Source organism: Hemitrygon akajei, chromosome 21, assembly GCF_048418815.1.
Source record: "Hemitrygon akajei chromosome 21, sHemAka1.3, whole genome shotgun sequence".
Taxonomy (NCBI): Eukaryota; Metazoa; Chordata; class Chondrichthyes; order Myliobatiformes; family Dasyatidae; genus Hemitrygon; species Hemitrygon akajei.
The window spans coordinates 51,563,156-51,589,528 of record NC_133144.1 but is presented as its reverse complement, the minus strand read 5'-3'; the positions used below and the strand labels follow the sequence as shown (position 1 = coordinate 51,589,528).

Here is a 26,373-nt window from a genome sequence, read left to right as displayed (position 1 = left end):
TCTCACCAATGCTGAAGGTGAGAAAACAGTATCTCTATAGATGTAACACTTTATTCAGCAAAGTTATCATTTTACTTTGTTCTGTCTCAATGCACCACACAGTGATCTGATCTGTACAAACAGCGTACAGGACAAGATTTTCATTTCGAGACATGTGACAACAATAAGCCATTTCCAATTCCAGTGTATGGTGCTCCTTGTAAGTAATTTGTTTCTCCAACTACTGCTCAATACCCTTTAATAAATTCTTTTTAAAATGTTCTCCTGGTGACCATTTTTCCTGGGGAAGGAGCAACCAGCTTCTGTGCATCCTTCTGTTTATCCGTTAGTCATGGCGAAGCAAAAGGTTTGGAAGGAGCAGCATAAGTTCACACTCTTTCATGGCTGCCAGATGCAAGTTTGTGGTGGCCTGTCACCAAGTCAGATGGTTGTGATGTCATATCCGGTTCCAGGCATGAGCACGTAACCTCGGCTTGCACTCCAGTGCAGTGTTGACTCAACAGTGACATCGTTCTTCAGTTGAGATTTTGCGAGAGATCCCTGGCCAACATAGTTCATTCACAAGGATGAAGAAAGTAGTATTACAGAGCCAGCCATGAAATGTATGGAAAACCCTTGAATTTATAGGAAATGAAAAATTTAAAAGATCTAAATATTGCCACACTCTGAGAGCCTTTAATCGGATTCAGTAAGAAGAGTCAATAATTAAAGGACACAGGTTTGAAACACTTGATATGCTCTTTGTTATGTTTTATAACACCAAAAACTAATTGAAAGAAAAACATGGGAACCCCAGGAATGAACATATCTAAAACAAGAGAAAATCCTCAGATGCTAGAAATCCAAGCAACACACACAAAATGATGGAGGAACTCAGCAGGCCAGGCAGCATCTATGGAAAAGAGTACAGTTAATGTTTTTCTTGGGTGTGATTGAATAAACATATCTACTTCATTTTTGCTTTTGTAAGGCGCATTAATAAGATGTGGTGTGATGACCTATGCCATTGATGTACTTTTACATGTAACCAGTAATGAATAATGCAAACAACAAAGAATGCTTAATCAAAGAATATATTTACATAACCCAAATATTACTGAAATATTAAATTCACAATGCTCCTCCCTGCTTTGCTATAAATTCCAGTCAAATATGAATGCAACTCAACTTATAGACACACTTATAGACTTGTAGGAGAGTGGTCCAGTTCTGTCCTTAATCTTTCCAAGTACCCACTTTTGATCACCTCTGCAATCTCTCGCCAGGACTGCTTGTCCAGGAGCAAAATATTGAACCTCCTTGTTTGCTGACTTTTCAATTTGTCTCAGCTGTTTGTCCTACAAACTCTGTCTGAGATTGGATTTCAGGAGATCCAAGCATGAGCGCAAGGAACATGATAGCTGGTGAATTGTTGGTTGCGAAGTGTGTGCATTGTGATATGCAAGGAGAAAATTGGCGAGCTTCTGATTCAGTGTTAGGGTAGTTTTGTCTGCTGACATTACTCGCAGTGTGTTCCTAAAACTGTGAACAAACCTTTCCACCAAGCCATGTGTAGCTGGGTGGCACGGTGCTGATGTAACATGGCTTATTCCATTCATTTTCAGAAATGACTGAAACTGTTCCACAGCAAATTGTGATTCATTGTCACTGGCTAAGGATTCTGGAACACCAGTCCTTAAGAAGAGGCTTCTCAAAACATCAAGAGGGTGCGAGGCTGTAGAGGAGGCTACTGGGAACACTGCCGACCACTTTGTAGCCGTATCCACTAGTACCAAGAAAATGGTGCCCATGAACAGTGTGGTAAATGCCACATGAATCCTCTGCTAGTGCAATGCAGGCCATTCCTAGGGATGGTGAGGTGCTGCTCTTGGCATCTTCTGTATATGTCGGCATTCTGAACAGTGCTTGGCAAGCTGCTGACCTATCCCAGGCCATCAGACAAAGCTTTGAGCCGACGCTTTCATTTTGGCCGCACCCAGATGACCAGCATGTAGCTCCTCCAACAGTTAAACTCTCAGCTTGGATGGTACAACAACTCTCAATCCCCACATAGGGCAAACTCCGTCATGGCCAAGTTCACCCCGGTGCTGATAAAAATAGGTAAACTGGAATTTCTGTTGCACATTTCAACCATTTTGGGTGGCCATGTAGACCTGAGGCTGTGTGGGTTCTCCTCTAGTTCCCTTTGGATCATTTTTACCATAATAGGAAGACTTTTGATTTGTGTTACAGAGAACACAACAAGAGGAGTGTCCTCTTTTGTAAAATTTTCAGGAATTTCCTTTTCAAAGAGTAAATGGGACAATCCATCATCATTTCCATGATTAGTTGTCCTCCTGAATCTGATCTTGCAATTTTGTCCTCAAAAAAACAGCCCATCTTTACATTCATGCTGCTGTTGTTAATGGAACACTGTTCTTTGGGTTGGAAATGGTCACTAGTGGTTGATGCTCAGTAATAAAGGTAAACTCTATCACGTTTAAGTACTGGGTGAAATGTTTTACACCTCAAACCAGAATCAATGCCTCTCTGTCAATCTGTGCGTAATTTTTTCTCTGCAATGGAAAGGAAACGTGGTGCAAAAGCTACGGGCTGTTCACTTCCATGATTCATAACCTGTGACATGACTGCAACTAAACCATAAGGTGAGACGTCATAAGCAAGCTTCACTAGACAGTGTGGGTCATGATATATGAGTTCAGTGTCGATGTCTTTACGTTTGGAAAGTCATCTCAAACTGCTTTGTCCATTATATCTTTCCAATCTGTAATAATGTTCAAGGGGTGAGCACAGCCACCTGGTTTGGCAGAAACTTGTTATGGCAATTGACAAATCCTAAAAAAGGTCACATCCTTTGGCTTTGGTGCATCTGCCACTGCTTTAATTTTCTTAGCATGCTTGTGTAATTCTTGTGCGTCAATGGTGCGTAAGTGATGTTTGGTTTAAAGAATTCACACTTGCTACATTGTGCTCTGAGCCCATAACCTTCTAATCTTTTGAACATTGTCTTGAGAGTTTGGAGATGTTCCGTGTCATCCTTACCAATACCAATGATGTCATCCTGATAAGAATTTGTGCCTGGGCAGCCTTGTAGCACCTGGCCCATAGTTTTCTGCCAGAGTGCAGATGAAGATGCTACTTCACAAATAAGCCTATTATAGCAATAAAGCCCTTTGTAAGTGAGAAACACTTTGGACTCTTCTTCCATCTCCGTCTGTAGGTAGGCCTCAGGTAAGTCCACTTTGCTGAAGTGCTTCCCTTCAGAAAGGTTTGCAAAGATATCCTCTATCCTGGGCAGGGGCTATTGATTCACTGAGTTGATGGTAACTTTAAAATCACCACAGACCCATTCCACCTAGCTGATGGGACCGGGACCGCTGGTGTTGCCCACGTGCTCCACTCAACCTTGGAACAAATTCCTTCAGCCTCTATGCGATTTAGCTCACTGGCTACTTTATCAGTGACTGTATAAGGAACTGGACAGGCTTTGTAAAGCTTGGGTGTGGATTTTCATTTAACATTATTTTACACTTGATCTGTATGTGTTTTGCAATGCTATTCTTGAACACTGCTGCGGCATCATCCAGTACCTTTCCTAATTTGCTTTCAGTTGTCTCTTTTACAAGGGATGTGGCATGCAAATTGTGAATGGTCTGTAGTCAAGTTGCAGTTGTCTCAGCCAATCATGGTCCCACAATGTAGGCATTCCTGTTTGTACCCCATACAAGCTCAATGTGGGACAATCCTCCCATCTTCACAACATTCCTGGTAGTGTAATGAAAAGATTTTATACTCAGTCAGTTGTGATTTTGAATATACAGCCTGACAGGGTGGACACCGAGTCATACAGCTCTGAAACACCTCACCAAGTTCACACCGACTAAGCACCCATTTTCATTAATCCCATTTCATTCTTTTCACATTCGCGTCAATTTTCCCCATATTCTACCACTCACTGACATACAAGGGGCAATTAATTTCCAGTGGCCAAATAACCCACTAACCCACGCAGCTCAGGGATTTGGAAGGAAACTGGAGCTCTCTGAGGAAATCCAAGTAGCAGAGTGATGCAGCTAGTTTACTGCTGCCTCATACCTCCAGAGACCTAGGTTCAATCCTGACGTTTCATGCCTGCCTGCTTGGAGTTTGCATCTTTCCCGTATAATCACATGGGTTTCCTGGAAGAAGTGAACGGATGAGCACCATCCTGCACCTTCAGGCTTTGCTAGGTTTTTAACAGAGCTATATTAATACTCCCACCACCCGTACCCCTTTCCACAGAATCCTGTAAGTGTAAGCTTTATAACCACTTTCCCTATGAAATAGAAACAGGAACTACGAGAAACACTCAGTCGGTTAGGCAGCAGCTGTGGAGAGGGAAACAGAGTTAATATTTCAGGTTGAAGACCCTTCATCAAAACTAAAAAAGAAAGAAAATAACTTGGTTGTGATTTGTAGACAGGGTGGTGGAAGGGGTGGATAGGTCGAAGGGAAAATTTCTGAAAGGGTGAGGCCAGTACTGCCATGGTGATAAGCTGTCAATGATGTTGTCTAGAGTGTAAGTTAATGACTGAAATTAGAGAGATAGAACACAAGCAGAAGAATGCAAAAGCTATGAAAAGCAGAGCTGTAGGAAATGTCCAGCAAGTCCAGCCAAACTTGCCGGGAGAGGAAAAACTGAGTCAACCTTACTCAAGACAGACAGTGTGTGATGATATTTTATTAGAATGGGAAAAAGTTTGAAATCAAATAAGTTTAAAGTTTCTTGGAAAGTACAGGGCATAATAGGATGGCGATATGGGTGGCAGTGGTAGAAGAGCATAGTAGTTAGCACAATCTCTTTTTATCACCGGCCATTGCTAATTGTGGTTTGATTCCCAGCACTATCTCTAAGGAGTTTGTACATTCTCGATAACTCCTGGACGTAACAGGGTGGCGATATGGGTGGAGGTGGCATGGTAGCATAGCTGTTAGCACAGCCACTTTACAGCGTCAGCAATCAACGATCATGGTTCGATTCCCAGAACTATCTCTAAGGACTTTGTACATTCTCCCCAGGAAGTGATAGAATGGCGATACAGGTGGGGGCAGCATGCCAGCATAGTGATTAGCACAATCACTTTAATCGCCAGCGATCACCAATTATGGTTTGATGCCTGCCACTGTCTGTAAGGAGTTTGTACTTTCTCCCCATGACCACGTGGGGTTTCTCCGGGTGCTTCAGTTTCCTCCCATATTCCAAAAACATACAGTAGGGTTATGGTTAGTAAATTGTAGGCATCATTAGATCATCTAAATATTACACTTCTAGTCTGTTTATGGATTTACATTTAACATTGACACCAGAAGTGTGCCGAGACTTGTGGACTGCTCCCAGCTCAATTCCTGCTGATTTGACCTGATGCATATTTCACTGTGTGTTTTGATGTTTCAATAATCTTAGTCTTCAGATAGAATGCAGAGAAGATAAACGGAATACTTATGACAGGCTGGAGAGCAGGAGAAATTGATTGATGCTGGTGGTGCTGGACAAGACAGGCCAAGGGGCTGAAACAAGAGGTATCTTTGAAGGAGGTGTATGTTCAATGAAATGAATGAACTCTGAAACACCTGAAGAGGAGAGAGAAATTGCAATTGTCAGACATACTGTAAGACTGGAAAAGCAAATTGAAAACGTAAAAAAATGGCACTCTAGATGCTGCAAATACCAAGCAGGTCTGGAAGCATCTGCGGAGAGAGGAAATGAGTTAACACTGTCAGTTGATTACCTTTTACCAGAACTGGCTAGTTCTTGATAGAAACGGGGTATCCAGGTGGTTTGAAATTGTTGAATTCAATGTTCATGCTGAGAGATGTAATGAGCCTGTTTGCTGCTTCTGAACACTGAGAGTCACGGGACCTCAAACGGAAAGTGTGACTGTCGACACCCCACAAGAAGTGGGTATGGGCAAAGTGATCCAGATCATTCCTGATCATTATTCATCTTGCTAAATTGCATATATTTTTGCTGTCATGTTAGCCATTAATACAGCGACTATACCTCAAAAATTCTTCTTTGTCTTTAAATTGCTTGGGATATCTTCGATCATGAAAGTTGTTTCTGGACTGCAAATCTATTGCCATGACAACTTCTCTCAGCACTGCAGCTGAGGTCAAGTAGTAGATTTACATAATGTTTGCACCTATCACTAACATTCCCTCTAATTTAACGTCGCGGTGTTCGCTGAGCTTGGCAATTAGCTTGCAGACATTCCATCACCAGTAGAAGTGACATCCTCCGTGCTGTTTTTGGTGTTTCTCGCAGGGAATGCTTGCGTTTATATAGGCCCCCGTTTGCTTCCCTCCAATTCTTTTTAGAACTGCACGGACCAACTATTGCTTTGAGCAGGAAATTTTTACATGGCCTGAAAACCATGCGACACTTTAAATGATTTTTGTACTACTGAATATTTAGAATGAAAATTGAACAATTGTACTTTTGATTTTATTTATTAATTGAAGGGTGTAATGAAATCTTTCACTTTTCATAAACTTTACTCATCTGAATTTATAAGACTGAATCTACGTTTGCAGTCAGCTTTAGAAACATGACATGTTCCAACGACGTCTGCAAGAATTGACAGTTCTTAAAATTCTTCATTTCTAAGCATGTTGTTCAACATATCAGTCAACATCTTAATTGAGCCAGTCTTAAATTTTTCAAAAACAACAAATTTGAAATCATAATATTGCTGCAATATTTTGAGGCAACACTTTTACCGTAGTTTCTAATAGAAGCGAAGATGTTTTTGTCAGTCATACATTTTTTTCCCCAAATTCAAAATTGGTTGTATTTGCATTAGCAATAGGGTCAAAAGCTTGCCACTCTCTTAACTCGACATCAGGAAATCTATTATGCAAGTGATTACACACACACTGAATGAATCAAATAATAAGCACAGTATCGATTTCAGGACTTGTAGATGCAAACATATCTTTCACTTTGTCACTCTAATAAATAGTATCACCAAGATACTGTGACTGTAACTTGATAATTTTTGCTTTTTTGCAGTGCTTCAATTGTACTTGAATAGCTTTCTGAAGGAATTTACAAAGAAGTGCTAGATCTTCTAAAACATCATTAAGGACAATTACTGCTTCTTAATATTGTGTATTGGTCAAAATCTTCAGGCAGTGGTTGCTGATTGGTTCATTACATTCATTAACTAGTTCTTTGCATAATTTCAAAATTATATTAGTATTATATAAGAGAAAATTCCAGCTATGTGCAGAGGAGAATTTCAGTTACTGCATGGCTGCACACTCGCACAGCCAAGAGGGAGCAGTGCCCATTATTTCTCTAAACTCAAACCTTGTGGAGGCATTAAGCTCAACATCTATGAATAGATAGATAGATAGATAGATAGATAGATAGATAGATAGATAGATAGATAGATAGATAGATAGATAGATAGATAGATAGATAGATAGATAGATAGATAGATAGATAGATAGATAGATAGATAGATAGATAGATAGATAGATAGATAGATAGATAGATAGATACTTTATTCATCCCCATGGGGAAATTCAACTTTTTTTCCAATGTCCCATACACTTGTTGTAGCAAAACTAATTACATACAATACTTAACTCAGTAAAAAATATGATATGCATCTAAATCACTATCTCAAAAAGCATTAATAATAGCTTTTAAAAAGTTCTTAAGTCCTGGCGGTTGAATTGTAAAGCCTAATGGCATTGGGGAGTATTGACCTCTTCATCCTGTCTGAGGAGCATTGCATCGATAGTAACCTGTCGCTGAAACTGCTTCTCTGTCTCTGGATGGTGCTATGTAGAGGATGTTCAGAGTTTTCCATAATTGACCGTAGCCTACTCAGCGCCCTTCGCTCAGCTACCGATGTTAAACTCTCCAGTACTTTGCCCACGACAGAGCCCGCCTTCCTTACCAGCTTATTAAGACGTGAGGCGTCCCTCTTCTTAATGCTTCCTCCCCAACACGCCACCACAAAGAAGAGGGCGCTCTCCACAACTGACCTATAGAACATCTTCAGCATCTCACTACAGACATTGAATGACGCCAACCTTCTAAGGAAGTACAGTCGACTCTGTGCCTTACTGCACAAGGCATCTGTGTTGGCAGTCCAGTCTAGCTTCTCGTCTAACTGTACTCCCAGATACTTGTAGGTCTTAACCTGCTCCACACATTCTCCATTAATGATCACTGGCTCCATATGAGGCCTAGATCTCCGGAGTTCTTCAGAGTGATAGAGCCATACTGTATAGAAATACACCCTTCAGCACTTTGACACCACACTGACCATCAATCTTCCATTCACACTAATCCTACATTAATTCCATCTGTTTGTATTCTCAACACTTTCTAAAGTATAAAGTAAACTTAAAAGTGCATTTGTGTCACCATATGCAACCCCGAGATTCATTTTCTTCCAGGCATACTCAATCAATCCGATAACCATGATAGAATCAATGAAAGACCACACCAACAGGGCAGACAACCTGCATGCAAAAGACAACAAACTGTGCAATACAAAAACAAAGAAATCATAATAATAAATAAATAAGCAAGCAATACATATCTTGTACATGAGATGATGCATCTTTGAAAGTGAATCCTTTGGTTGCAGTTCAGTAATAGAGCGTGAAGTTAGTTGTTATCCCTCCCTGTTTCAAGAAGCTTGATGATTGAGGGGTTAAAACTTTTCCTGAACTTGGTGGTGTGAGTCCCGAGGCTCCTGCACCTTCTTCCTGATGGCAGCAGCGAGAAGAGAGCATGTCCTGAGTGGTTATGGTCCTTGATGTTGGATGCTGCTTTCCTGTGACAACACTTTGTGTAGATGTGCTCACTGCTGGGGCCAGCTTTACACATGGTGGACTGGGCCGTATCCACTACTTTTTGCAGGATCTTCCATTCAAGGGCTTTGGTGTTTCTGTTCCAGGCTGTGATGCAGCCAGTCAATATACTGTCCACTACACATCTATCGAAGTTTGTCATCAACTCCTCCTGAATTCAATCACTCACAGACTAAGGATAATATATAGCCACCAATTAACCTGTCAATCAGCTATGTTTTCGAGGCATTGAAGGAAACCATACATTGTTAGAAGGTGCAAACTCCGCAGAGTCAGCACCCAGGGTCAGAATTCAATCCCATCTCTGGTGCTGTTAAACACCAGATCTACCATCTGCACATTAATCTATTTTTCTTGATTATAGACACACTCAACAGACAAATCCACAAACAATACTGACCTAGTGTTGTGACAACAACCTTTCCTTCAATGTCAGCAAAACAAAAGAACTGGCTACTGACTTCAGGAAGAGGGGCAGTGCACATGCTCCTGCTTACGTCACCAGTACTGAGGTCAGTAAGTGAGAGCTTCAATTTCCCGGGAGTGAACATCACCCAGTAGCCTGTCCTAGACCAACCATGTTGATGTCACAGCCAAGGATGCTCACCAACATCACCATTTCCTCAGAAGGCTAAAGAAATTTGGTATGGCCCTGTGACGTCTAACCAGTTTTCATCGAAGCACCATGGAGCACGCTATCTGGATGCAAACAGCTTGGCACAGCGACCACTCCGTGCAAAGAGTTGTGGACACAGGTCAACACATCATGGAACCCAGTCCCTTCCATGGACTCTCTAGACACTTCCTACTGTCTCAGTAAGACAGACAGCATAATCAAAGCAACATGTACAATATACTGGAGGAACCCAGCAGGTCAAGCAGCATCTATAAAAATGAATAAACAGTCAACGTTTCAGGCTGAGACCCTTCTTCAGGACTGGTAAGGAAGGGGGAAGATGCCAGAATAAAAAGGTGGTGAGGAGTGGAGGGGAAAGAGGCTAGCTAGAAGGTGATAGGTGAATCCGTGTGAGTGGGAATGGTAAAGGGTGGGAGAAGAAGGAATCTGATGGGAGAGGAGAGTGGACCATGGGAGACGGTTCACTCTCCTCTCTAAAACAAAGCATAATCAAAGACTCTACCCACCTTGGATATTACATTCTCTCTTCTCCCCTCGTCCATCGGACAGAAGATACAAAAGCCTGAAAGCACGTACCGGTAGGCTCAACGATAGCTTCTCCCCTGCTCCTGTAAGATTATTGAATAGTTCCCGAGTTTGATAAGATGGACCCTTGACCTCATAATCTACCTCAGTATGATCCTGCACATTATCTTTTACTTGGCCTGCACTCTCCCTGTAGCTATTACACTTTATTCCAGTGCTCCCCCTTTGTGCCTCCACTATATCAGTGAGACCCGATGTACATTGGGAGACCGCTTTGTCGAGAAGAAGTGGGATCTCTCAGTGGCCACCCATTTTAATTCCACTTCCCATTCCGATATGTCATCCACGGCCTCCTCTCCTGCTGCAATGAGGCTGCACTCAGGTTGGAGGAACAACACCTTATATTCCAACTGGGTAGCCTCCAACTTGATGGCATGAACATTGATATCTTGAACTTCTGGTAATGCTCCCCCCCCCCCCCCCACCATTCCCCATCCCCTTTTCCCTCTCTCACCTTATCTAACTTGCCTGCCCATCACCTCCCTCTGGTGCTCCTCCCCCTTTTCTTTCTTCCATGGTTCCTGGCCTCTCCTATTAGACTCCCCCTTCTCCAGCCCTATATCTCTTTCACCAATCAACTTCTCAGTTCTTTACTTCATCCCTCCCCCTCCTAGTTTCACCTATCACCTTGTGTTTCTCTCTCCCCCGCCCACCTTTTAAATCTACTCCTCATCTTTTTTTTCCCCCCTCTAGTCCTGTCGAAGGGTCTCAGCCTGAAACATCATCTACATTTTTTTCCACAGATGCTGCCTGGCCTGCTGAGTTCCTCCAGCATTTTCTGTGTGTTGCTTTATTCTGCATTCTGTTATCATTTTACTTTGATCTATTTCGACACATTGTGTATGATCAGTTATGCAAGACAAGCTTTTCACTGTGTCTCAGTACATGTGACAATAATAAACTAATTCCAATTCCATTTCCAATTTCAAATATCTCCTGCTTCAAATGCAGTTTTAAAAGAAATTGAATCAAAAGACACTTAGCTGAGAGAGTAATCTATTTATTTTATGCAAAAAATGATTTACATCCATAATACATTATTTATTGCATAACAGATTTTCAATATTATGCCCACTAAATCTACACAACAAATGCAGAAACAAATATTCTTATGGTTGAAAATATACTGAAATATTCAGTTTAAATAGTCATCCTCAAAATTAATAAATTAATTCTAATTAACAGAATGGTACGACATTATTTAAGAATTTTTACATTTAAAAAATATATTTCCAAATTCATTTGGTGTGAATTAACAACAAGGAAACACAATGCTACATCGAGAGCAGGGCAAGGCCAAGAAGGTAGATTTGCTCCTGAAATGTGCTGTGATTTCGATGGCAAAAGAAGTCTGTGGGATGTGGGTGTAACAGTGACAGAACAAGGGCAAGGCCCATTGGTGAAGATTCACACACTCTGCCAGGCCACTGACTAGCCTATCTTTTGGTGACATTAGTTGAGGGAAGAAAATTGACCGGGACACATTGGATCATGCCCCATTATACACCTTTGACTTTGATGGAAAAGAATACTGGGCTGGATACAAAATCCACCCATTACTCAACTAATACTATGTTTCCCCTCCCAGTTACCCCTATTAGATATATATACACACTCGGTGGCCACTTTATTAGGTACAGGAGGTACCTAATAAAGCAGCCACTCAGTGTACGTTCATGATCTCCTGCTGTTGCAGCCCATCCACGTCACAGTTCGACGTGTTGTGCATTCAGAGATGCTCTACTACACACCACTGTTGTAAGAATATCTCGTTATTTGAGTTACTGCTGCCTTCCTGTTAGCTTAAACCAGTCTGGCGATTCTCATAGGATCAAAACCAAGGCATTTTTGGCCGCAGATTTGCCACTCACTGGATGTTTTTTTTTGGTTTTTACACCATTCTCTGTAAACTCTAGAGACTATAATGACGAAAATTCCAGGAAATCAGCAGTTCCTGAGATACTCAAGCCACTCCAGCTGGCGCTAACAATCACTTAGATCATATTTCTTCCCTATTCTCTTGTTTTGTCTGAACAACAACTGAACCTCTTGACCATGTCTGCATGTTTTTCTACATTGAGTTGCTGCTACACGATTGGCCGATTGACATTTGCATTAAAGAGCAGGTGTACAGATGTACCTAATAAAGTGGCCACTGAACATATATGCGCATGCACATTTTTGCAAAGGCACTTAATGTGTGTCATAGGCATGTAAAGGGTAACTTTATGAAAATGTTTCCCAAGCAAGCAGCCTTTTCCCCCAGGACAAGATTTCACTGCTCTGTACTATGACCTTATCTTTGACTGGCATTCCATTTTACAAAGCTCATTACTGTTGAACCTGTGTAACACAGTGATTGGGGCAAAACTGGAATAGTGCTTCTAATTCTGGTCATTTCACTTCAGGGAGAATGAGACGGTGTCACAGATGGGGCAGCAAAGGTTTCCTGGAATGGTTCCGGGGATGAAGCATTTCTCCTGCGAGTTTAGACCGGAGCCGCTGAAGATGTTCTCCTTGGATCAAGGGCAGCTGAGAGGAGATTTGACAGAAGTGGACAAGATTGTGAAAGGGTAAATAGTGGGAGACAGATTAAGGATCCAGGCACAGACTGAAAGTTTTGGCCTTAACGTTTGAGGAGGATATGAGGAAACCATTTTTATGTGCTGCAAGATTGTGTGTCGGGGCAGGGATTGGATGGGGAAGGCTCAGGGAAAAAGCAGAAGAATGGGATGGATGGAGTTGCTCCACTAGGAACTGGGGAATGATTCACTGGGCAAAGTGTCCACTTTTGTACTGCAATCGTTCTATAGATCCAAGAAGCCTCACCCAGTAAGCCCCACAGATTGTCACTGCCTTGTGAAATAATGCAAACTCAGGGTACAGCGACATGTTGGTGTATGCATAACCGAGTCAAGGAGTCCAGATATCACTTGGTGTATATTCACCTGCAAAATTCAAACTCTGCTTGATGTCTTTGATGGAGGTGAGAGTGTATAATGTAATAATTCTTGTGTCGTCGTTACATCTGTACTAATGCTGCACTCAAGCACAACTGGTGCTAAGAGGGATGAGGCATTCCACTGCAAACCAAACCAACTTTGTAGGGATGGAGGAAGGAAGCAAAATGCGATCATGCAGTAATTTTATCCTAGCGAGGGCAAGGCGTGGTTGGAATTGAAAGCAAGTGACAAGTGGGGAGATGGTGCTCTAAAATAGTGTACTGATTTCTGCAGAGCTGTTGTAGGTACACGTATTACACATTGGATAGAATAAATCTTCCCAAACATCACTTACATAAATTATAATGATCGGGATATTTTCTGAATTATGACTCAAAGCATCACCCTTTATATCCATTAATAACTGTACTCAGCTCAGATTAGATGATTTGGAGTTTTAACATAGATTTTAAACTGTTTGAAATAGATAAGTCATTGCCTCATTTAAATCCTACACCCTTTCTATATTCAGTTTAACATATTAACGACATAGGCCGCATTTTTTTAGCCATTAACTCAATGCAGTCACCGTTGGTGCTATTCTGGGACTTGCCACTAGAGAGCAGTGTGTTGCTACCGCCAAGAGATGGGGAACACTTGTCTCCTTGGAAAAGAAATGATTAAAATCTACAAATTTGATTCCCTTTCTAATTCCAGTTCCTTAATAAACCTAAGCAGCCCTTGTAAGGAGATATGAAATGCAACAAAAGTCACAAATCTAATGTTATTGGCCTGCCCTCTCTCCACTCAAATCATTCAAAGCAGCTTTATAAAGAGTTCACTGCACCATTGCTAGGCGCTGTAGCTATTGATACACACGCAACCTTTAGTCACAAAAAGAGCAATCTCACCCTCATCCTTTTGGAGCCGAGGTAGACCCAGCCCAACATTTCAAACAACACAACTCATTTCTGTATCCATGGGATTGTTCCTACACATCAGGTGAAAATGGGCCAACTCACCCCGGCTCCGGAGGAAATAAAAAGAAACTCACTGAGGCTGCAGCACTGGCTCATACGCAATGCCGATTCCTGGAGAGTCTAACATGGCTGCCTCCGTTCAGAGTGCGGCCAATGTGCAGGAAGAGCATTGACATTACCTGGGAATTGAAGTGTTTGTTTGGCACTGTGTTATTTGCTGCCTGAACCCTGTTTTAAGTAAAATCTTTCCAGTTCCAGCCAAAAGAATCTGCAGCAGTAGTTTTCCATGCTGCAGTCAGCACTCATCCCATTATATTTGGCGTACCCTGGAGATCTATCCCTTCCGTTTCGTTTCCTGAATCTTACCCCAACACATGGTGGTCGTTTTCCACGTGTGTGCAGCACCCAGCTTAACCTCCCCTCTGTGTCTTCAGCTTCTACTCCCTCTTAATTGGTAGATTGCTGGTCTGACTCCAGAGATCCCTTACAATAAATATCAGAAGGTCTAAAGCCGTCACCTTGAGTCCTTGGGCACAGGCTCATTGTCCCACCCAGTGACCTCACCCTTTCGGGGTCAACAGCCTGAACCCGAGCAACCTCGGTGTTATATCTGAGCACAGAAATGAGTACTCCGCTCCACTTCCCTTGGCAGCACATTGAAATGTCACCCAACGTCACCCTGCCTCAGCTAAGCTGCCATGGAGACCCTCATCTACCTGCCTTTGTTTCTTTAGACCTATCCACGCTAGGGTGGCCACCCTGTCTCACTGCTTTGTTCACCCCTCACCCTTGTGCTTGTTGACCTATACAGCGTCATTGAACATAGAACACTACAGCACAGTACGGGCCCTTCAGCCCACAAAGCTATGCTGACCTACATAAACCTACGGCACTACTAGTCTAACCCTTCCCTCCTACACAGCCCACAACCCTCCATCATCTTAATTTTAAAATCCCCTTTCCTGTCATCAAATCTCTCCATAGTCTCACCGTCTCTATCCTGCTAATGGCCTGTAGGCTGACAGTCCTCAAGGCTCTTGGTGCTCCTCTTGCCCGTACCCTAGATTTAACTTTTGCACTTCTGGCAACCTGTGCAAGTCATTATACTTCTCCACCTCTCCATCCCTCATTCCTTTCTTAAGGTAGTTCTTAAACCCCACCAAAGTTTAAGAACCAGGTATTACTATCTTCATAGAGGGTCAGCTCTATTCTGAAATGTGCTTGGCTGTATTCAAGGTATAATATAAATTTTTCTTGTTAAGTCAGTCGATATCTATTAAAATAAGAGTGAACATCTGGTTGCAAATCCTGTCCTTCATCACAGAGTGACTCCAGTCAGAGCCATAGAATCAGCAGCAACGTCTTCCAGCTAACGTCAGGCCTTGCGAGAGAGCCATGAAGACAAGTAAGGACTTGCAGGGTAACACCATCCCAGTGGTGATCACCTTTAGGCCGTTTCAAGTTCAGTTTTTTTTTTCCACTTTAGCTCTGTACAGTGCGTTCACCTGCTGGGCAGAGCTGAATTTGTACAACGTCCTTGTGCATCGAGTCGGCTGCACCGCTCAAGCTCTGAGAGTCACAAAAGAACAGACGGGCCATCAGCCCACTGCTCCCAGGGTCAAGGTTCAGTTATCTTGCTCTCCCCGTCCCTGCTGTCTCCTGATTTACAACAACCAGAACACCCTTTGTTCTGGATACCCAAGGAGCACTGACATTTTCTGGTCCATAACTAGTCAGAAATCTGAATCTCTTTCTCTTTGTTGTTGAGGACCAATTGGAATGTTGAAGATGGAGATTGTGGGACCTAGCGAGAGAAACAGGGTTTCAGAAACCAAAATGGGTGCATGGTGTTAAAAGGACAGCTTAGCCTTCATCTGTCTCCTGTCCTAATGGCACTCTCACCACTGGGAACTTCGAAGGAGAAGTGTCGGGGATGTGAATTGTGCATTTGTCATGAGAACCAAGAACTGTTGTGAAGCCAGAAGCAGCAAACACTGCTCAAATAATCGAGCCAGCGTGATTGTAGGTAATAGTTAACAATTGTAAGTCAGCTGCAAATAGGAAGAACCTTGGTTTACTTCAAAGCGCAAGGGTAAATTATTCTAAAATTATAATTCCTTCTGCCCCATTTAATTAGGATTGGCAAACAGTTTGCTGTAACCGTTCAAACTGTGTGTATTGTTACACATAACTTTCCATTCACCTTGGCTCCACTTCCTTCCTCCACTGCTAGGACCCCCTGGCTACCATTCCACGTCCCAATGCCTCTTCCTTTCCTCAATTCAGGTAATTTTTAAAAATGCTGAATCATCTCAGGCCACGTGGTACCAGTCACGCCGAGGAAATGGGATGGGGCTGTTTCAAGGCGAAGAAATGGCCTCTGTGAAGCAAAAGGTCTCCGGGTGAGGATGCAGAGGCCATCCATTCCTCACCCTGTGTTGGGAGCTAGCAGTTTGGAATTCATCAATTTCACCCAGTTTTAAGCTTTGCGGAGGAGGGAGTACGTGTCTGTGAGTGTGCTGAGGGAATAAGGTATGAATGTGCACGCGTAGCAATTGGCTTGTCTTGGGCTTTTTAAGTATCACAGCGCTCCATAAATTTTGTAGCTGTCGGTGACACCATCCAGTTTGAATAAACACTATCATTTGCATATCTTGTAAAGACTGAGTTAGTTCCATCGAATCTTGTGATGGGGACAGGGCTGTCTTCAGACCAGCGGGGGTACGAGATCCCTAAAAACGAAAACAGATAATTTTTTCTGCACAAGGGGGAAAGCACAACAAAAAGAAAGATAGATTCAGGCGCTGACATTTACTCTCACCAAACACGCCACATCTAATTCTGTGCACAAGTCAACACAAGGCCCATCATTAAGGGGCAGAAATATTTTAAAAATAAATAATGAATAATTAAAGGACAAAAATTAACTGCTGCAGCGGCGATGGATTTTGCCTCTGCTTACACGTCTCGAGTGTGTATAAAATCGGGTGAAAATTTATATTTTTTCACATTGCGCCTCAGTAGGTCTGATCTCCAAATGATGGATTCCTTTTTGAAGGTTGGTGGTCTGGGGGTTTGCAGCAGGAAGTAGAAGACATTGCCTTGGCTTGATTCACTAACATTGCTGTTCCCTGAGCCTTTGATAATTTTGCAATGATCAATAACCTCACCTGCTTTTTTGGTCTTGTTAAGTCTCCCCTCTCGCTACGTGACAATTCTCTGCCCCTTCATTAGGGAAAGAGAAAGCCCGTGGTATTTCAGGTGAATGATTAGTTTCTGTTGCACTGCAGATCACGGTCTTTCTTGGGGGCTTTGTATTGCTTGCTCGGTGGATGGAGGGTGCTGAGGCTTTTTGCTGAAGTGAGTGGGGGAGGGGAGGGACGATGCTTAGCGGCTGCTTGTGCTTTGGGGAGGACTTCGGGATCTTACATTTTGACTATCACTCATTATTTGGGGTACCCTTCTGTTTTTGTGGATGTATGCAAAGAACAAGAATTTCAGGATCTATATTGTATACGTTCTGTGGTATTACATGGAGCTACTGAACTATTGAACTACACCCCCCTACTGTATAACATAGGAGAATTACTGGCAGTCTGTTGGGTGAAACTCTCATTTCTGTCCTCTCAGCTGATTTGTGTAATTGGGTAGAGAAGGCCACTATACATGCAGCAAGTCCTAGGATACTAATGTGTGCATGGCGTAATTTCAAGGTCTCCAATTTAAACAGACTCCGCATCTTCATATCCGGATAACAATGTGCTGCCAGAGTCAGGGCAAAATACACAGAATCAGGTTACAATAGAATCTTATGTTAATATTAAGCTTTATAGCTTGGGAAAATTGAACTTGGGAGCTTACACCGGACTGTGCTGTGTAACAGAGTGTGTTGTAACTGAGTTGCTACCAGTAGATGTAATATGGAGAATGTTCTAACTTCACGCAGCTTACTGAGGTTGGGGGGTCAATAAGACTGAGTGAGAGCCTCTTCCTGTGGGTGACATGAGCAGCATTATAGCGATCAACTTAAGAATGAAACTGGTGTCCAACTTGACCTGAGATCAGTGGCTGGGAAGTTCAGTCTGTAAGAATGGAGGTTCAAATGAAGTTCACCCACCAGAATTGCATAGTGTGTCCATCAGGGATGCAGTGGGTAAGATTTAAAACACTGCACTTTCATACAAATGAACCCAGAAGTACAAGTTCAAAAGCAGTATAGTAGATGGGAATTTTAATGTAAGTATAAAATAAATCTGGAGTTTAAAAATAAAACTTAGATGTTAACTATAAATCCAGATGGTTCACTCACACCCTTTTGGGAAGGAAATTGCCCATTGTTACTCGGTCTGGGCCCACTTGATTCTTAATTACTTACTACCTCAGTTTCGGGTTAATTAGGGCAGGCAATAAATGCTGGCGTTACCAGCAATGTCCACATCCCATGATTAAATAAAGGAACTGCCTTCCTAACACACTTTCAGCACTCCCATGTCTTTTAAAAACTCTGCAGTAAGTTTACAAGTCGTCCTGAGAATTGGAAATCCTGAGTTGCATTTTGATGGATTCGTACTGCTCTCTATGAGGTGCACAGGCTTGGCGGATGTTCCTCACTGCTTCCTAATGGGGCAATCAGAAGTCACTTTTGCAACTACCCCAAGAATGTCTCCCTGGTGTGCACTGTCACCACTATGGAGCAGAACTGCAATATTACAGAATGACACTGATGTGTTGCAGAAGCAATGATAGTCTTTGGGGAAAGTATAGTCTAGAAGTGCAGGTGGAATAAACTTGGGCTGAAATTGGTTCATCAAAACAGAACTGCCAACTGCAATCAATTTGTTGTTGCACTGAAGAAAGTTCTAGGAACCCGGTGATTCACAGGAGAAGAATGGATAGCTGGGAGTGATTACACAATCATAAATAAATCGAGAAATGGAGTGATGGAAAAAAAATTGCTCCTGGGTGTTAATCATCATCCACATACTAAGGCTAAGGAAGTGCCCTTTGAAGTAATAACTTGGGTCTAATTTCTTCATTATGCTCGTGATGATGTTTGTGTGTGTGTGACTACATGATTGTGTGCGCAATGTAGAAAAGGAAAATCTATCAGTGAAATGGAAGCTAGTTTATGTCCTTGATAGAAAAGGGTACCAAAATTTAGGACCTACTGAGAAATCTGCAAATTAATTGCAAGAAATTCTACCAACTGTACATTATAAAGTGGTGATGAGAGCTAGTTAAGGATTCCCAGAAGCTGCCTAACGTTCTCCAGTAACCAACTGAGAAAATACACAGGTGATTAATTACACCATGTACTATAAATAAAGCCTGGGTTTTCCATGGCTGACCTAGGTAGTTTCCACAATGAGGGAAGGGACAGGCTCCACGAGGCATGCACTGAGTCTGAATTCACTGAATCCAGAGAGTAGGAGTATTTGTTGGTTTGAGTCAATCCTCTGTCGCCGAATCTTGGAGGCGCTCTGTGTAAACGGGGCCATCGGCTGCAGCAGTGGTCCCTTAAATGAGCTTAGAATCTAGTAAATGCATGTGAAATTCTACCGTAGAGTTTGTTCTCAATCCATGTGGAGGGGAGGGACCGAGGGAGGGGAGCATTATTACAGTCTACCAATGGCGTCTCTTCTTCGGCCACTCCGTCATCATAGAGCAGGGAGTCCGATGGTGTGGAGGCTGCAAGGTCCAGGTAATCCTAGAGACAGAAGCAGAAATTCAAACTCAACATTTGACATTGAATGAAGTGTAAACCAGAGAGAACGTGGAAGTGAAGGAAAAGCTGACGGAGGAAGAATGGAATGGACCAAAGGAACATGAGATGGAGATAGAATAGATTTGGGAACAAGAGACAGGAAGGGAAAGTACAAAGAAAGAAGCAATCAGGAGTTGATGAATGAGACAGAGAAGTGTTCATAAGGGGAAAGGAACATGGAGGCAAATGAAGCAATATAGCTTCATGTATTAGGAACAGATGCAGGATCTGGAAGGAAGATGGAGCAGGGACACAGAGACAGACCTGGCATTATTTAATTCAAGAGAAGAAGGTGGTAAAAAAGTAGAGTAAGAGGAAATAAAGAAAGGAGATAGACATTGAGAGAGAGAGATTGAGAGCAAGAAATCGAGGCAGAACAAAGAGAGGTATGGAAGAAATAGGAGAGTTAAAGCAAGTGGTAATTATGACTATCAGTTAATTTTACATGATAAAGTCAGAACCAGAATCTCTCTCCATTGAAATCTTCCTGGCTGTGCCTTTGACTCGGCCGCGTGTGGACTTGAACATCCCAGAGACCTGAGCACAACAGCTAAGCTGACCCTTTGGTCAATACCAGGAGAGTGCTACACAGCTGGAAGAACTGTCATTCAAATGAAATGTTCAATTGGCCCTCCGAGTTAACAGAAAGATGGAAGATCAGGTGTGATGAGCAGATCTTTGGTGCGGTGGTTCCTGGGTGTGGGAAGTAAGCTTGTGATTGTAGAAATTCGGAAAGCAAAGGTTTCATTGGCTTTTATGGGAAATAGATTGGCGTAAAAAAGTAAAGGGGTTTTGCTGAGGTTGTAGAGGTTTTTAATATTGAAGAAAAAACACAGTTGGTCGGAATCAGATCAGCATAGATTCAGTTGATTAAGTCCAACTTGAAGAGGCTGGACTTTCCTTTAAAGAAAGAGCATGGGATACGCTCCTCTGTGCTTCAAGCGGCACCACCCAGCATCCCCAGTTTAACGTTTACCTAATCATGGGACAATTTACAATGGCCAATTAACCTATCAACTGGTACATCATTGGCATGTGGGAGGAAACCAGAGGAAACCCTTGTGGTCACATGGAAAACATACAAACTCCTTACAGGCAGCAGCGGGAATTGAACCCCAGTTGTCTGCACCATCGTGCTGCTGTGCTGCCTGTATGAGAAGGGATCAGAGAGGTTGGCTTCACTAAGAGAATGAGAGCTGATGTCACCGAGATGTGTAGGCTTCTGAGGAAGATTAGCCAAGTAAATCCCAATGGACACCAGGGTTGAAAGATTCTCTAGATTCTTCATCTAGAGGGTCAGACATTATTGCTGTTCGTTTCCCTTCTCCCTTTCTTGCCACTTATTCTGTTTATAGCTCCATCCCTGTTTATTTGCTGACACAATATGTGATGCAAAGAACACTACAGACTCTATTCTGGCACTGAGTTTGGGATGTTGCCCCTTGAGAGGGTAGATGGACCAAACAGTATGAGCCAAACAGGGAATGGGGTTCACTAAGTGAAACAGAAATGATGGCAAGCAGCGGACTTAGGGGATACATTGCCATCCAAGGTTACAGCACAGTTCCATTCCTCTGAATTGTTCATAATCTGAACAGTTTGCATGTCAAGAATGGAGTTCCCACACAGTAGAAGATGCCTACAGCCCAGCAGCAGCCAGAAAATCCATATCACTGGTCTGCCAAACATTCAACCGCATATATGGGCTGTAGATAACTTGGGTGCTTGTCAGCAGGCTGAGGCTTGTACAGGAGAGCCTTACTGGGAATTCCCTGTGTACATGGAATCAGTAGAAATGTTCCAGAAGGCACACAGTATCACTGAAATCTGGGAAAGATAATGAAATAGAGGAATGTAAGAGGAGGAATGTGATACCACTGCAAGTGAAAAAGCTAGAGATACACGAGATGCTTGCAAGAACACAGGTGATATGAAATACAGACAAGGTCACTCATAAATAATTTGGGAACACCTCAAAGGAACATTTTAAGCTGATGTTTTTTGGAGATTTCAGAGAGCTACAAATTTGCTGTATAAACCAGCAATGGCTGGTGAATAAACATTATTCTGAAAAGACAGGCAAAAAGATGCAATTTGCAGATCCTTTTGATTGGGCGTTGTAAGATTATTTAGTTACAAAGAGATTCTAGGCAAAACTACTTATTTCAGTGGATTGAACACTCAAGCGAGTAATCAAGTATGGAGATGATATTTAAAAACGTGAGGTATTCTTTTCAGACACTCACTATTCCGAGTTGCAAACAGGGCACGAGCTACAGAGATGGCAATAGCAAAGGACATAAAGTCACAGGAGAGTTAAAGTTAAGAAGGCCCCAGACAAATGCATTAGAAGGTAGGAAACCTTGTAAGGAATGTTACAGGGATCAACCAGCCTTAGCATACATTATCAAGGTGGCCCGATGCCATGGTAAGTAATGAGAGTATGAACTGTATTATCACAGGAAGCCATTATCCTGGTAATTGCCCATTAAATGTAGTAATGTTCTCCAATGCACAATCAGCTTATTTGAATTCTATTAGTTACTTCACTGAAAGAGCAGAATCTGAGTCTACAGTTAACATGAACAATCTGCATAATGAAGCAATCAGCCACTTTTTACACCAAAGCACACAAGTTATCTGAACCTGTTACATAAGGTTCAGGGAACATCAATGATAATTAATTGATTTTGCCACCTAAGGCAGGAATCGCCATCTTCAACAAGACAGAATCTAACAGCTTTGATATTTAATAGTTTAACATCACAAGTTGGCTGCTATCAACATCCTTGGCATCACCAATGTCCAAAAGCGACTGAATCAGTATATTAAATATTGTGGCTATAATAACAATTGCTTCCAGACATCCCAAAGCTATTCCATCATCCAGGGATGATAGTACTTTCTTAAGAAAACTATTCTAATATGATTGTCTACTAATTAAAGAGTTCAAGCTCTCTAGTTTCATGTTTCAATGCTTGTTGTGGGAATAATGCCTTATTTCTGTGGAATTCTCTGTGCTTTTTCACTCTCCCCCTTTCCTTTTCTTTGAATTAATGATCTGCTCCACTTGTCCAAACACTTTCACGGATAATTTCCCCCATATAATAATTTTCCGTAGGTTACTCTCAAAGTCTACAAATTTGCATGGTAATGTCATTCATGGATATGTATAAGGCTATAAAAAATTTATTTATTCATAAAGATAACTTTTCCTTTCCTTGCATGTGATAGTCAACATCTTGCACCTTACCCTTAACAGCCTCAATCTTAAAAACTTCATCATCTATTGATATTTGTAGCATTATTATTTCTATCCATGTTTCTTTTCTTAGTAAGTTCCATATATAAAGCTGAGTTTCTGTCTGTATAGCAGACAATTTAACTCAAAAGTCCTTAACTCTATGAAGATCTAGTTTTCATGTAGAGGAAACTCATTCTTCCTTACTTGCACTGAACCTATATTAGCTGCTGCATTATTTTTGTGGTTTTTATCTTAAATGATAGCAATTTTTTGGAGATTGACTACAACTCAACCATTAACAATGTAACATTTATTTCTTGTGGCTAGTTTCTAATTTCTACCATTTTGCATTTGGAAATTGAGGCCTTCTATTGGACAGTCCTCTATTTTACTAAGATGCAGAGGATAACTTGGGAATTTCTACCCTTAACTGTCAACTTTACTCTCAGCTTTTCTATTGTTTTATTGTAAATTATGTCAGTATGGTAGGGCTGCCACAAAACAACAAATTCCATGACAAATGTCAGTGACAATAAACCTCATTCTGACTCTGAAATGAAGACTCCATCACACAATCTCCTGCCTTGACCTCTTGAGTATCTAGAAGTAATGGGAATCCCTACTACAGCCAGACAAATTGGAGGCCTGGTGCCACAACTTTGTTTGGCCTCATCGCTTTATTCTTCCCATTCTAGAGTGTGCCCCACATTCACCATTGGTTTCTCATCAGGGCTAAAGAGACAACCTTGCTAGGATAGTTCTACACTCACCCGGCTCCTCACCATCATCTTCTCCAGCTCCTTGCTGATTTCTGCAAATGTTGGCCGTTTATCCGGCTCTTGTTTCCAGCATTGCAGCATCAAGTTGTACCTGAGGGGGAGTTGAAAGATGTTTACATCAGTGTCTGACCCCAGGGAAAGGAAGGAATTGCATCCCTGATTGCTCTGGTGTAAGCTGGCAGTATTGTCACCATCTCATGCTGAGCTTCCCTACCCAGTACAGCCACTCCACTCCCACTCTCTCATTCACCATTTGATGCTGACCCATTCTTCCTCTGGTGACCTTCCTACCTAGCACTGACCCACCCTGTCCAGCATTGACCATCTTGTCCACCAATGACCCATCCTGCCTAGCACTGACCCCCTTTGTCCAACAGTGATCTACCCTATCTAGAAAAGACCCACTGAGTCCAGCAATGATTATCCAGTCTATCACTGACCCTCTGTCTGATGCTGAAAGACCATATGCCAACTCTGCTCCCATTCTCTCATTGTCCAATTGTGTCCATCGTTACTCCACCCTCACCTAGTGCTGACATCTACTGCTAATCTCCCTTCATCACTGACTAGACTTCCTGTTCAGTGCTGACATCTCCCCTATCAAGTCCACACTCCCCACTGCTGACACCCCCCCCCTCCACTGTTTCCAGAGGTGAACGAGTCTTGGGTTGAGTTCTGGGTCTGATCTCTCTATCAGAACCAATCTTTTCCAGCTAATGCTGACCTTCAGGCACAATGCTAATAGTTTCACCCAGAGATGATCTTCTTGTTCTGTGCCAAATTTTCTGTTGTGTGCTGAGTTTCCCTGACTCTGCCCTATTCATTGTGCATCCCCTGTTGAGTGGAGAGCTGCCTCAAAATAATCCAGAAATTCTACCCATTAGTTTTATTCCTTGGAAGCCCGACCTACATTTCCTCACTGCAGTTTTCCGGTCTCTCCATGCGATATCCTGTCTTTAGCAGATTGAAGAGGCGTTCTGGGGCAATTCCAGGATAGGGATTTCCACCCAATGTCACTATTTCCCAAAGCAGAATGCCAAATGACCACCTAGTGTGTAATAAAGAGAATAGCATTAGTATTACAAGAACAATTAATGAGCATCGCAGGACTTTCTACCAGCGTTGTCAGACTGAGTCTAAACAAGCTGTCCAGAATGTTTCTTGATTCACTTTTGGTCTCTACTGTGTTAGTTAGAATGCTTTGGTACACTTGAAGAGAAAATCTTACAGTGCATTAAGAGAAAAAATAGCGGAGTGATCTAGCCAGATAACTCTTTCAAAGAGCTGGAACAGACGAGACAGGCTGAATGCCCTCATGAGTCTTATGGCTAACGTATAAGAAGCATTTGAAGGCTCTGGGCTGGTAATCACTGGAGTTTAGAAGAATGAAGGGAAATCTCATTGAAATCTATTGAATATTAGAAGGCGTAGATAGAGTAGACGTGGAGAGGATGTTTCCAATAGTGGGGGAGTCTTGGACCAGAGTATAAGAATATTCCTTTAGAACAGAGATGCGGAGGAACTTCTTTAGAGGATGTTGAGACTGTGGAGGCCAGGCCACTGAGTATATTTAAAGCAGAGATTGACAGGTTCTTGATTAGTAAGGCCACCCAAGGTTGCAGGAAGAGGTCAGGAGAATTGGATTTAGTGCAATAATAAATCAGCCATGATGGAATGGCAGTGCAGACTTGATGGGCCAAATAGCCTAATTCTGCTCCTATCTCTTATGGTCTTATTCTCTGTAGCAAATATTGAGATTGTGATAAGTCACAAGTGGATTGAAAAATATTTGATGAGGGGGATTGGGATTGAAGAATGACGTCTCTTTGCTACACTTGTCCTTATTCATACCCATCAAGATTGAGGGTTGAGTTTTTAAAACGGACATCAAAAATGTCCTCAATTTAATAGTGAATCACCTGATGAAAGGTCTTAAATCATAAATATTATCGATGTTTCTTTTGCCTCAGTGCTGCCTGGCCTGCTAGTTTTCAGTTTTCTCCTGCAACTATGGCATTCTGCTCTGGAACAAATTGAGGACAGTCTCGATTTTCACTTCAAGTTCTACACAAGATGGCGAGCACGCAAAACTTACACATCACTCTGCGTTGTGTAGATGTGATCAAACAAAGACTCAATGGCCATCCATTTAACAGGAATTCGACCCTAGGGGTAAGAGAAGTCGAGAGGAAATCATTACTCATTGGACATGTAGGTGGAGCAAAGCTCTTCCTGTCTAAAGGAAGGACACAGTTTATTCTGTACAGCAAGTGCTCCCGGTATAATTATGGGTGAAGTTTCTAAGAGGAAAGAGCCTCTCTCTGTCTCCCAGGATCTCCTTTACATATACCCATTCATGGTGAGGTGATCTCAACCAAGAACTTGTTAAGTTGAGTAAAGATAATGGAATGGGATGAAGGCAAGCAGATCCATTTAATGGTTAAAATAAACAAAGAGAGGCCTCTGGGGCTTTTTTTGTCCTCCTGTCCAACTATAGTCCTTCCATCCACCAGTTGAGAGAACGGGGGTTCCCAACCTTTTTTTATACCATTAACCGAGGGGTCCATG

General features: G+C 42.2%; 1 protein-coding gene across 1 annotated transcript in view; it reads right to left on the bottom strand.

Annotated features, from left to right (window-relative positions):
* Positions 1-11,091: 11,091 nt before the first annotated feature.
* ret (ret proto-oncogene receptor tyrosine kinase) overlaps positions 11,092-26,373 on the bottom strand; it is a 129,587-nt gene continuing 114,305 nt past the window's right edge. The window contains exons 16-20 of the mRNA XM_073025399.1: positions 25,901-25,971; positions 24,716-24,853; positions 23,797-23,896; positions 19,578-19,725; positions 11,092-16,750 (exon numbers count right to left, since the gene is read on the bottom strand). Coding sequence (XP_072881500.1) covers positions 16,593-16,750; positions 19,578-19,725; positions 23,797-23,896; positions 24,716-24,853; positions 25,901-25,971 — 615 coding nt within the window. The 3' untranslated portion in view covers positions 11,092-16,592. The remainder of the gene's footprint in view (positions 16,751-19,577; positions 19,726-23,796; positions 23,897-24,715; positions 24,854-25,900; positions 25,972-26,373) is intronic.